General features: G+C 38.9%; 1 protein-coding gene across 1 annotated transcript; it reads right to left on the bottom strand.

The window, feature by feature from the left end:
* On the bottom strand, window positions 1-12,973 carry LOC136830579 (uncharacterized). Its single transcript, XM_067090103.1, has 8 exons — window positions 10,809-12,973; window positions 7,705-7,835; window positions 6,805-6,942; window positions 5,700-5,760; window positions 3,599-3,735; window positions 2,783-2,891; window positions 1,901-2,009; window positions 1-468 (listed from the first exon to the last, which is right to left on the bottom strand). Exons 1-8 carry the CDS (start codon window positions 10,966-10,968, stop codon window positions 186-188), a joined length of 1,128 nt encoding a protein of 375 aa, XP_066946204.1. The 5' UTR covers window positions 10,969-12,973; the 3' UTR covers window positions 1-185.
* Window positions 12,974-13,916: the final 943 nt, after the last annotated feature.

Raw genomic sequence — 13,916 nt, 5'->3', positions numbered from 1 at the left:
GATACATATGAGATTTATTTAACTTTTACACATTACAAAAAGGTCTAATGTACCTATTCATTCTACCACATTCCAATTGGTTGTACTGCCAATGCCTCGTATTTAAATCTACAAAGTTTCGTCTATAATAATGCAAGCAATCTATTCACAGGGAACTATTGAGCCATGTGACATTTACCTAACTCTTACACATTCTGCAAAAGTCCCTTTCTCTCACAATATACCCTGCTTGCTACCCCAAGGCTCCAAAGCTCGTCTACTCCGTTTTCTCCACTTTCCCACCCTTGTAGAAGCAAAGCGGGCTCTTTCTCAATGCAGTCGCTGTCTAACATGTGGAAGTAGTGTTCGAAGGACAGGCTGAGACACTGTTCTGAGGCGCCACTGGCTTTCGGAGCCTGCTCGTACTCGTAACAAACCTGGTCTGACCTGGATGCCGTCACGTTCCGGTTGACGCAGATGGGGCTGTGCCTGTGACAGGTCATGGAAGAGGCAGGTTAGTTGCTGGAAATATTAAATGAATGTCTTGTGAATGGCCTGGCTGGGGGCTGCTCCGAGCCAAGGTCCTGTGATGACAGGAGGCCATCTTAATCTCGGCGTTAACATGACAAACGTATCAATTTTAATGGGGTGCTGATCACTCATGTCTGCAATTTTTTTTTTCTATCCACCCTGGCCTTGACCCACAGCAGTCGAAAGGCCACCAGGTATGCAATTCACTGCTTAGGTTAGCAGAGGCACTCTGGATTGTAGTGGAAGAGCACCCTGTTGTTTGCTGCGAGCACAAACAGAGAGAGAGAGCGAGCAATGAAGGCAGAAGGATGTACACAAAAGATTAGGAGAAAACTTGGAGTGTCAGTGAGATTCAAAGTTGGAATGTATGAATGGATTGTTCAGCCAACTCTCCTCTATGGAAGTGAAGTTTGGAAGGTGAATGCAAATAAATAAAAATTGAAAAATTATAATTGAAAAGGTGAGAAAAGTGGAGACATGTAGAAGGTGTGACAAAAGGATTGGCATAGGTAAAAAGGTGGATCAAAAAGTTTTCAGACGGTCTGGTCACGTATAGGGAATGGAGGATGACTGGTTGGAGGAAAGAATGTGTATGAAGAGGCTAATGTTGTGGAAGTTTCCTGCTTGAGGCTTTATCTATATATCTGCAGTTCAGGTGTGGATGAGGCAGTGGTCACAATCTTCTCTAGGTCTTCATCTGCTCCTTTGCACAAACACTTCTGAACTAACAAGAAGATGCCTTCAAGAAATTATGATACTCAAGGAAGACCCCCAGACTGACAGTTTCCAGTTTAATTGCTCTTTTAAAAATTGTGTATTTTTACTTTTACTTCTTTGTAAACTTTGTAATTTTTACTCAGTACAGCTGAAGAGGAACTTAGTGAAGGTCGAAAGCTCCTCTTCTGTATTTACTCACTTAAATTTGGTCATATAAAGTGACTTTTTCTTAACCATTCAAGACAAACACGAAGAATTTGTTTTCATTACTGGACTTCTGAACTGTATGCTCCTTTCAGCAAACTATCCTCATCATCCATTCTCCCCACATGACTGAACCACATGAAAACTCTCTGACCAGTCCTTCCACCTGCACTAACCACATTATCAGTTCTTTGCATCTCAGCATATCACATCTCCCAAATTTTCTCAGGCCATATATACATACATGCTCACTTGCCCAACTGTACTGTGCATTTATGCAAACTAACTGAGATTTTATTGCAAAAGTTACAAGCTTTCAAGGACTCCTGCTATTGGACGATGGGGACTGACTAGTCCTTGAAAGTTTTGTGAATAAAATCTCCATTAGTCACCAAGTGTTTAAATGATGTCCTGTTATTCTCTATACATACATGCATATACATATACTAATCAAAAAGGATTTACTTGCCTTGTGGCCCAGAATGGCGATCCTTTAAGAATTGGGGTGCCGTCCATCCAAGTCCAGCCCTCCTCCTCATTCTCCATCGTGCCACCGATCCAGAAATCGGATGTGATCTCTGAAAGAATATGAGGTAAGATGCTATGACTGTATTATTATTATCAAATTCCACAAAGATGCTGTATATATTCAGGTTTTCTTTTGAGAAAATATTTCTATGCTTGTGCAGTTGCCAGTCCCATGCACGTTCCTACCGTGGCTACAGCTCAGTGCAGTTGGCAGCTGGTACACTTCTTAGTGGACTGTGGAACAGCTTCCCAGAGGATGTCGTGGAATTGGAACTTCAGAAGTTCAAGGGAAGATACAATTCGTTACTACCCTAATACTATTCTCTTGCATTTTAATACATTTTTATCTATTTCTTAACTTATTGATTTATTTTTGTCTTTTTTAATAAGTGAGATCCCTTCTTTCTGTATTTGCCTTTACCTCCTCTTACTTCTTCCTAATTAACCCCATAATATTCTTTGGAAGCTTGAATTTCAAGTCAGTGGCCCCTTTGGTGGGCTTGTTCCATATGAACAGGGTTCATGTTCTGAATGATAATAATAATAATTTGAAAGAAGTTACAGAAGATGATAGGAAATGCAGGAAGAAGAGGCCGCTTATTAGAAAACAAGGATAAATTAGTGAAATAATATATAAATAGATAAAAATACAAATAAATCATTAAACAACAAGATGAATTGTCTTAGGGTAGTAATGCATTGCATCTACGCTTGAACTTTTGAGGTTCTGATTGCACAAGGGCCTCGGGCAGACACTTTCAAGGTCCAATGGTGTGAGGAACAAAAGACCAATCAGTATATTTAAATCTGCGAAAAAACTAACCATATTGATGAAGGTGTTGGACGATTTTTGCGTAGTGAACGATTTCAGGTAAGGTGATCAATTCGCCCCCGATCATGGTGCAGAATTCTCGTGACTCAGACCAGCTTATCTGAGGAGCACACAAGAGGATTTTGAAGGTGGAATATTCACTCTCTCTCTCTCTCTCTCTCTCTCTCTCTCTCTCTCTCTCTCTCTCTCTCTCTCTCTCTCTCTCTCTCTCTCTCTCCCATCATGCACAGTTGTTAAATGCCTGCCATTAAAAATGTAAAGAAAAATCTTATTTCAGAATAATCTCTCTAAATCGTGATTCCCTATGAAAAAATTCCTCATAAGAAATGCTTCAATAAAAATGTTTTCTCCCCAAAAAGAAAATTCTTCACAAATAATCCTTTAAAATATTTTCTTCCTCTCGAAAACAGTTCTCACTTATTGTCTCTTCCAGACATTTCTCTTCAGAAATGTTTCCCCTGAAAATCTAAATTTCATGGAGATTTTCAGGGATAAAAATGTTTCTTAGGAATAAAAATTCATCACCATAAGATTTCACCCCATGCATTAAAGCGCTTGGGAAAAATAATCCTATAAAACAATATGGTCTTCAAAGAAAAATAACCTTTAAAAAACTCATTCTACAATTACTCTACTTATAATATCTATTCTTCCAAACGCATAACATCTAAAAAGAAATTCCCACAAACATAATTACATAAAATAATGCCTCGGAAAACAAATAAAAGCATATACCTCTTCCAAATTAATTGTTCCTCCTTCCCTTCCTCCTCAGCAAATTCTCCTCCACCTTTCCTCCCTACTTACCTTTCCCAGGTAGAACAAGGAGAGACACTGGTCTCCTAACTTGGTGTACATTTGGGGACAGTCGTCGTGGCTGAGTGTGTGTGGGATCAGGTCCTTGAATTTCTCGGCCAGAACCTCAGACCTGTTCAGGCTACTTGCTGTGGGGGTGAGATGGATACCCTTCTTATTATCATCCAGAGAGAGAGAGAGAGAGAGAGAGAGAGAGAGAGAGAGAGAGATTCTTATTATGATCCATATAGAAAGAGAGATATTCTTATCATCCAGAGAGAGAGAGAGAGAGAGAGAGAGAGAGAGAGATAGGGAGAGATTCTTATATTCTTATCATCCAGAGAGAGAGAGAGAGAGAGAGAGAGAGAGCCAGGATAGTGTTTCGGCGGCGCCATTAATTAAGTCTCGCTGAGCTTGTTTTCTTTGGTGAGTTTTCTTCAAGCTAAATTAGCCCTAAAAGCCAGGTCAGAGAGTATCACAGTTTCTTCATTCACAGGCATCAAGACTGTATCTATATTGTGTCTCTGAGAGAGAGTTCACTGCATATTATTGTTTATTCTTATCATCCATTGTCTCTCACAGAGAGAGAGAGAGATAAATCAGCAGTAACCTTTACCTAGGAGACTGGTGACGGAGTGAGAGAGCCGACCCAAGAGACCCAGATTGAGTTCCTGAGTTCTCAGTAAGACAACCAATAAACCAGTTAACACCCAGCCATCATGTCGCTCATTCCCCAGGCGCGGCCCCCAGGAAGGACCGCCGCAAACAGCAGAGAGAGCCAGAGAGAGAGAGAGATTAAGAGAGAGAGAGATTCTAAATTAGTCTAAAATGCCAGGTCATCCATTTTAATCATTTTAGAGTATTTATACGAATTCACACATTTGTATATGTTTCTTCATTCACAGGCATCAAGATGAGAGTATTCTTAGAGACTGCATAGATTGTTTATTGTTTCGACCTCAGGTCACAGTCAATTCCATTGATTCTTATCATCCAGAGAGAGAGAGAGAGAGAGAGAGAGAGAGAGATTATTATCATCCAGAGAGAGAGAGAGAGAGAGATTCTTATCATCCAGAGAGAGAGAGAGAGAGAGAGAGAGAGAGAGAGAGAGAGAGAGAGAGAGAGAGAGAGAGAGGGGGAGAGATTCTTAACATCCAGAGAGAGAGAGAGAGAGAGAGAGAGAGAGAGAGAGAGAGATCATCTTAGAGAGAGAGAGAGAGAGAGAGAGAGAGAGAGAGAGAGAGAGAGAGAGAGAGAGAGAGATTCTTATCATCCAGAGAGAGAGAGAGAGAGAGAGAGAGAGAGAGAGAGAGAGAGAGAGAGAGAGAGAGAGATTATCATCTTAGAGAGAGAGAGAGATTCTTATCATCCAGAGAGAGAGAGAGAGAGAGAGAGAGAGAGAGAGAGAGAGAGAGAGAGAGAGAGAGAGAGAGAGGGAGAGAGAGATTCTTATCATCCAGAGAGAGAGAGAGAGAGAGAGAGAGAGATTCTTATCATCCAGAGAGAGAGAGAGAGAGAGATCAGAGAGAGAGAGAGAGAGAGAGAGAGAGAGAGAGATTCTTATCATCCAGAGAGAGAGAGAGAGATTCTTATCATCCAGAGAGAGAGAGAGAGAGAGAGAGAGAGAGAGGAGAGAGAGAGAGAGAGAGATTCATCATCCAGAGAGAGAGAGAGAGAGAGAGAGAGAGAGAGAGAGAGAGAGAGAGAGAGAGAGAGATGATATTCTTATCATGCAGAGAGAGAGAGAGAGAGAGAGAGAGAGAGAGAGAGAGATTCTTAGGAGATTCTTATTATGATCCTTATAGAAAGAGAGATATTCTTATCATCCAGAGAGAGAGAGAGAGAGAATATTCTTATCATGCAGTGAGAGAGAGAGAGAGAGAGAGAGAGAGAGAGAGAGAGAGAGAGAGAGAGAGAGAGAGAGAGAGAGAGATATTCTTATCATCCAGAGAGAGAGAGAGAGAGAGAGAGAGAGAGAGAGAGAGAGAGAGAGAGAGAGAGAGAGGGAGAGAGATATTCTTATCATCCAGAGAGAGAGACAGAGAGGGAGAGAGAGAGAAAATCAAATTACATTTATGTCATTCAACAGGCGATGAATTTTAACTGTCCTCACCTGAAACGGGAGCGTGCGCAACAAAGTTGCTTAATTCAGTCAGGATTCCTCCTTTAAGCATCTGGAAGAGAATGTTGACAATGAAAATCAACTCTGATACACACACTGCACCACTCACCACAACCATCCCATCACTCTTCAGCCCGTCTGTCAATTTTAGCTCCAAATCACCTTCCGTTCTCTCCACATGTACATACCACCTCAGACATCTATGTCTATATTTTCATCAACTTCCTCACCATGTGTTTGTAGTATTGCTAAATTCCCAACTATTTAAACCATTTAAAAATACTTGTCAATAAATGTCAAAATGAAGCAATTTAAAATACAATCAATGAAAGTCAAAATCTAGCCACTTGATAAACTGAACTAAATTCCAAACCATTTAAAAACCCTTGTTAGTAAATTTCAAAATGAAGCCATTTGAAATATAGTCAATAAAAGCCATAATCAAGCCATTTAAACTGTGGTCAGTGAAATTCAAAATACAGCCATTTAAAATATGGTCAATGAAAGTCATAATCAAGCCATTTAAAATATGGTCAATGAAAGTCTTAATTGAGCCATTTAAACAAGTCAATGAAAGTCAAAATCAAGCCACCTGAGAAACTGAACTTAAGACCATTTTAAAAAACACCTGTCAATAAATGCTAAAGTAAAGCCATTTAAAATGGGGTCAATGAAAGTCATATTCAAGCCATTTAAAATATGGTCAATTTAAGTTATAATCCAGACTTTTAAAATATGGTCAATGAAAGTCAAAATCAAGTCACCTGATAAACTGAACTTGAGCCTGAGCCATTTAAAAACACTTGTCAATAAATGCCAAAATGAAGCTATTCAACACAGTTAATGAAAGTCAAAATGAATCCAAACTGTTAAACACTTGTCAGTAAATATCAAAATGAAACCATTTAAAAGCGTCAATGAAAATAAAATTTAAGCTATTTGATAAACCGAACCTGAAACACTCGTCAGAATAACAAAGTGACGCCATATAAAATACACTCAATGAAAGTCAAAATGAATTTACTTGATAAACCCAACTTAAAACACCTGTCAGTTTCAAAGCTGTTTCCAGAAAGATCTGTATGACATTCCTCACCTCGCAGACACGTCTGTCGAGATCTCCTTTGCAAGGAGGGGCGTTCATCAGGCAATAGCTCATGATAGGGACACACGTAGTTATCCCGTTCCTCGTGCAAGACGTCTGGCCCCTGGAACAGTTGTAACTCTTCCAGGCCTGTTTCAAAGAGAAGGATATCAGTCGATAAACATTTCCATGAGCCCCTGTCACGCTCCGGAACCCCCTCGCTTTGTCCAAGACTCGAAACGACTCATGGATATTAGAGTCCTGATCATTCTTCCTAGAATGTAGTTGAAAAATAAAATAAGAAATCCTGTCCCTGCCTCTGTTTTCTGCAGCTTCCAATTATCCACTGTATATATGTGTATATATACTAAAAGGACCTCGTTCAAACTGGATGGTATCTAATGGAGTATCTATTCAGAAAAAGTTACAAGCTTTTTTGGACAACCAGTCCACATTATCAAGTATCATTTGTCCAAGAAAGCTTGTAACTTTTTCTGAATAAATACTCCATTAGATACCATCCAGTTTGAATGAGGTCCTTTTAGTAATCCTACTAATGCACAGAACAATTGTGTATGTGATAAAGCTAATATGTATATGTATGTATGTATGTATGTATGTATGTATGTATGTATATATATATATATATATATATATATATATATATATATATATATATATATATATATATATATATATATATATATATCACCCATTGCCTCCCCTACTTGGCAGGGTGGCTCCAAAGAAACCTCAGACTAGTAGTCACTGCCACATTCCACCTCCAGTCGCAGGAATCAAGGCGGAAACCCGAAAGCAGACAACTCCCACCACCGCTGCGTCACAGGCCCACAAAGAATGCCCATCAGCATCACATCAAAGCAGTAAATACATAAGGAAGTTAATACTCACATAGCACAAATCCGCATCTTCATCGGAGTTGTCAGTGCAATCATCATCATTATCACAGATGTACGGATAACTCACACATTTATTCCTGTCAGAGCAGGCGATCTGGTCATTGTCGCATTCCGATGAAGTTGCTGGAGTGAGACGGGAGAAGCCGAGATGAATAATGCAGGAGTTGGAGGGGTCAGTGTAGATTTGAGACAGTCTTTGGTCATTACATGATGTAGTGGAAGGTTGAAAATGGAGAAAAAAACAAAAATTAAAGGGATCACACATAATATGGTTAAACTGAGTGGCTGGCCAAGGTAAGTAAGGTATTTTTTGATGAGGGAAAGGTTCCTGGGGGGATGGAGGTGATTATAAGAACTAAAGGGGCATAACATTATTTAGTATAGTTAAGTATACCTTAGTTCTACCAGACCACTGAGCTGATTAACAGCTCTCCTAGGGCTGGCCAGAAGGATCAGACTTATTTTACGTGGCTAAGAACCAATTGGTTACTTAGCAACGGGACCTACAGCTTATTGTGGAATCAGAACCACATTATAGCGAGAAATGAATTTCTACCACCAGAAATAAATTCCTCTAACTCTTCATCAGCCGGCTGGAGACTCGAACTCGGGCCTAGCGAGCGCTAGTCCACAGCTCTACCGACTCACCCAACGAAGAGCTATTATAGTGACGGTGGTGTATTGAAAGGGGAGTGCATACACCCCTTACTAAACTGTCAATTCATGATATCCTGAAACCTCAAAGGTTGTGAGGAAACGACCCTTAAGATCAAGTGCTTTAAGAGAAGTCATTTGTTGGGAGTCTCTTGGGAGTCTCTTTGGCCTCCCAGCTGTGTGGTTCTCTGCCTTTTATTTTTTGCTTGACCCTTTAGCCTCTTCTCACTTAGGAGTCCAACGTCAGTCATTCCAGCTGTTTATCCCTAAATGATTCAACACTTGGTATCCATGTATTTATGTATTTTTCCTGAGGCTAGTTTTGCCAACCATCTCCTACATTACCCTCCTCTAGTGAACAATCTATACGACTGGAGATCCTATGAACTGAACTCTTTAAAGTTTGAAAAACATCATCCGTTTCAAATCCTTAACCAAAGTCGGGATTCGTCCAAAATATAATATAATAAATTCTTCCTTGACCCAACAGAACAGAATAGGATACAATATACAATTTAGGCTGAAGGCTAAGCGCTGGGACCTATGAGGTCATTCAGCACTGAAAGAAAAACCGAGAACGAAAGGTGTAAGAGGAGGAAACCTAATCAGTCACACTCTGGAACAATTGTTAGTTGAGGGTTGAGAGTAAGACGGAAGAAAGAGAATGTGAACAGAGGTAGAGTAAAAGAAATGAAAGGTATTGCAGCTAGGGGCCGATGGGACGCTGCACAGTTTCCGACTTTTTGAACGACAGGTTGTTGATATATAGGGGGTTTGTTAAAGGATATTGTGTGGAACTTCTGGGGAAAAAATTTTTGTTCAGTGACCTTAGGTTTTGTGACGCCAGAGCATTTTTCGGCCAAAAAGGGCCATTTTCAAAATGCATCTCCTCCTTTGCTTTTTGGTTTTAAGGGATGAGATTTGAACCACGTATAAAACACATATGGACCTTCGATATAAAGCCGGGGATTTTTGATTTTTCAATTATTTTTCGAGATATGAATTTTTTTTTTTTTTTAATGAAATTTTCCCGGAAAAATTACAGAAAAAAATTGCCAAAAATCAGAAACTCAAAATATTAAAAATCCCCGGCTTTGTTTTAATCTACCATGTTTCCCCATGTTATATTTAAAATTTCATTTAGATTGGTCCAATACTAAGGAGGAGATGCATTTTAAAGGCGAAAAACTTTGTTTTGAGAAACGGGCCTTCAAAGTTTTAGTTACATAAAAAAGTAAAAGGGACTTCAAAGACTGTGTTACAATTAATTCTATGGTTTTAATTTTTATTTTTGGGTATTAATTAATGCAAAATGATTATAAATAAGAACATTAATTGATTATTTATGTGCCTAAGACACATTCTTATAAATTTTAGGTTCCTGGTCCCCCCCTGTCTGATCTTGCTGCAAGGTATTCTCTAGGGTATCATAGTTGCCTACACTTTTTTATTAGTGTCTCGAATCCATCCCTTGCCAAATGGATCCTGGGAATTACTTTACATTCACAATTAGGGATTCGTGATTCAAGTAATTCATCAAGTCTTGCTTCACTTATTATGATCATTTTATTTTCACGATCGTCTATATTACCAGCCTCCGAGCTACTGCTTTCTTCTAAAATATCTTTGCCCTTTAGTAGTGACGAACGAATAAAGAGGCTTTTAGGGGTAGATGTGGTTGGTCTCTGGTCAGCAGAGATCGCTGCCTGCGCTGTTTGCTGGGCGACAGCTCTCTCTCTCTCTCTCCGTCACTCCATTCCCCTCTATGGCACCAATTTCTTGAATTCTTTCTTCTACTTCTCGCCTGGACTTTTCCACTTGGCTTTTCGGCATTCTAGAAGCATGAAGTGAACTCTTGGACCTTTTAGGCACGGTGAAAAAAACAAGTGTTCTTCTAGCTTGGAACTTTATAGGCAACGTGTGCGCGTTGTCATTAGGAATAACTAAAAAGGTGCCGAGTAGGATATTATTGACATTATACATTTCATTTCAAAGGAAGTTTTCGTAATATATATCGCAAAAACTATACCAGACTAAATCATTTGCGCTACTGGTGTTTTATGGGTATATAGTTATTGTTACATTTGAGGCTATAACTAGAGAAATACGGCAAATTTTAGCATAATATTTCGTGGACACATTCTTGAACCCTATACGAAGCCATAGAACTTTTTTCAGCAAATCGAATTTTTTCAAGATTATTGGGTTTTTTTAGGCGGCCGATCCTCTTAAGTAAAGCCTACAGTGAACCGCAAGAGGTGCACTGAAGTCACTACCCACCTATGGAGTCCTTAAAGTTAGAAAAACATCATACATTGAAAATCATCATACACTGAAAATTATGGGCCAAAGTTAGGATTCGCCCGAAAAACCTTCCAAAAATTCAACGGAAATACATCCATAGATTTTATGGACACCTGACAGACAGACATACAGACTTACCTCCGGCACAGAAGCAGGCAAGAAGGAGGCCCAAGATGCCCATCTTGCGGGACGCCATTCTCGAATGTGGACTGATGGCCCCTGAGAGGAGATGCTGAAAGAGGCTGGCTGCTTGCTGCTTGCAGTAGGAGATTGCAGGCAAGGATGACATGGCCTGCATGCATGTCGTCCTTTTATATACATCTTTTTTGGGGGTTGCCCTTGGCTTGGCCCTCCTACCAGTCGGTGTCCCAACTGCCTCCCCCCTCTTCTCTCTTTCTCTCTCCCCAAGTAAAATATATTAAAAATGATCATTATATATCTGCTCTCTCTCTCTTTCTCTCTTTCCCAAATAAAGTAACAGTATATGAAAGATAATAATTAACAATCTGTTCTCTCTCAATAAAGTGATATATGGAAATTAATCAATATATATCTGTAAATCATCTCTCTCTCTCTCTCCAAGTAAAATAATAATATTTAAAAAATGATCTTTATATATTTGCTCTTTCTCTTTCTCTCTTTAAATAAAGTAATATATGAAAAATTATAATTAAAAATCTGTTCTCTCTCTCTCTCTTTACAAGAACAGTCACGAAATCGTGGAATTATGAAGATTCATAATACTTCAAAAATACTGATTCATTTTTACCTCAGAAACAATTACAAGTCATCATAATTGTTGTCTGCACCACTGGCTACTCATGCACATGTACGTCTGTGCGTGTGTGTCTGTGTGTGTGTGTAAAAGGAAAAAGTTTGTCATAGGCAAAAACATCAATCACATTGCTTCGAGACGCTCTGATTATGAGGGGAATCTGCGCAGCCTTTTTCCACTATCGCCAAACACCAATCAAAGCAGAGTTCATTCACGGCCATGGTGTCTGTCCCTAAATTTCCACCAACAACTGTCTTTTCCCTGAATTTTGTCATTATTCCATCCATTCTGACATGGAAAGCCATGGAGACTTAACACACCATAGTTTGTGTACCACTTCGACACCAAACTAGTCACTCTACCCTCTACATATTCTAGCACATGCAGGTTTCATTAAGAAAATTCTAATCACCATTAACAAATTCCTTTCTACATACTTTATCCCTACGTTCTCATACACACCTCTGTTCCCTCTAAAACTTCTTTTCCCTCATCCAGACATACCTTACTTGCCCTGACCAGCCACTCGGTTATAGCATATCACCTGTAATGGCGATAGTTTTTGGGTCTTCTCCATTTCTCAACCTATTAACTGGTCTCATTTCATGGAGTAACATCCAAGGTTATCCTCGTATCTACATTTGCCCCTCCCACTCTTGCATAGTTCCTCATCTCTGCCTTTTCAGAGACCTACACTTAACAACAGCTATTCATGAATCACGCCATAGACACAGGGCTGCTTTCTCTCCAGACAGCAGCTTTTCCTTTGCGTCTTTTATTCTGTAATCCGTTTGCTTATTAACCTTTTTTTATTCATCACTCATTCTGGCTATGATTACCTCCCGTTGTTTACCTGTACACGATTTCTGTCAATTTTTACCGTGAACCTGACTGCTACTTTTTAGTTCTCTCTCTCTCTCTCTCTCTCTCTCAGGATGCAGGAATTAACAGAATGCACTTGGACTCTCGCTCTGTTGATTTTAGTTTAATTATTATAAAGTGGTGCAAGATTTCCCGTCGTATGTCGCATTGTGGCAACTTCCCGCGACGATCGCCGGTGAATGCCAGATACCACCAACCAACCACGCCTCTTAATTCTATAATTGCCCCGAGTCTCGAGTGATAAGCTCGTTTAATTGACCCAACAATCATTATTCTGTTGCGCAGATACTCATGCTGCATTCCAGCTCTTCCAGTACGTTCCCTGGAAGGCTGTACAGACAATACAGCAGCTGCCTGGAAGGCTAAACAATAAAAACACAAACCCCCTAAACCTCACTAGAGCGTGCGTCCCGTAGGTAATTTGTCGCGCAAGAACCATCACAGTGTGACCTTTAGATCCCCCTGTACCGCATGCATTAATTGCAGCGTTCCTTGTACTTCTCCAGTAGCGATGGGCTCTGGCAGGAAAGCCTGTATTCTTTAACCATACTGCTACACAATACAGTTACGTAATGCCGCGTGGCCTTGGAAACAGGTGTCTTGTTTCCCATCCGTAATGCTGTCCTGCATGGCGTTATGAGACTTACTTTTTCTTTCTCCCCAAGTAAAATAATATACTAAAAAATCATTACATATCTGCTCTCTCTCTCACCAAGTAAAACAATAATGCATTAAAAATAACTGTTGTATATTTGCTCTCTCTTTTCCAATAAATATAAAAAAATAATCATTAAAAATGTGGTGTATCTCTCTCTCTCTCTTGTACTCGATTTCAAATTTTCTCCTAATCTAACGAAAGATGCCACGCAGGACCGTTTGCTCTGCAAACGTGAAAATGCTTGACTTCGTAGACAGAAGGATTGCATCTTTGTCTCGTTTCTGTATTTTAAGTTAGAGTAATTCATTAATCTATAATTTTTTTTTCTTCTCTAATAACTGATCTCATCTTTCTGTATTTCCTGTTAACTTTTGTACTTCTTTCGAATGAACACCACATTGTTTGGAAGCCTGAATTTCAAGTCAGTGGTTCCCCTTTTGTGAGCTTGTTCCATATGAATAGGGTTCATCTTCTGAATAATAATAATAATAATAATAATAATAATAATAATAATAATAATAATAATAATAATAATAATAAAATTCTTTGGAGGCTTGAATTTCAAGTCAATAGTCCCTATGGTTGAACTTGTTCCATATGAATTTGGTTCCTCTGAATAATAATAATAATAATAATAATAATAATAATAATAATAATAATAATAATAATAATAATAATAAATATTCTTGGAGGCTTGAATTTCATGTCAATGAACTTGTTCCAGATGAATTTAACAATAATAATAATAATATTCTTTGCATATGAATTTCAAGTTGGTTCTATGGTTCTTGTTGCATATGAATTTGGTTCATCTTCTGAATAATAATAATAATAATAATAATAATAATAATAATAATAATAATAATAATAATAATAGGTCTTATTAAACAGAATGGATTTATTATGCAGATTTATCTTATACAGAAAATTT

Source organism: Macrobrachium rosenbergii, chromosome 47, assembly GCF_040412425.1.
Source record: "Macrobrachium rosenbergii isolate ZJJX-2024 chromosome 47, ASM4041242v1, whole genome shotgun sequence".
Classification (NCBI taxonomy): domain Eukaryota; kingdom Metazoa; phylum Arthropoda; class Malacostraca; order Decapoda; family Palaemonidae; genus Macrobrachium; species Macrobrachium rosenbergii.
Note: the sequence above shows the minus strand (reverse complement) of the source record. Positions and strands in the feature narration are given on the sequence as shown.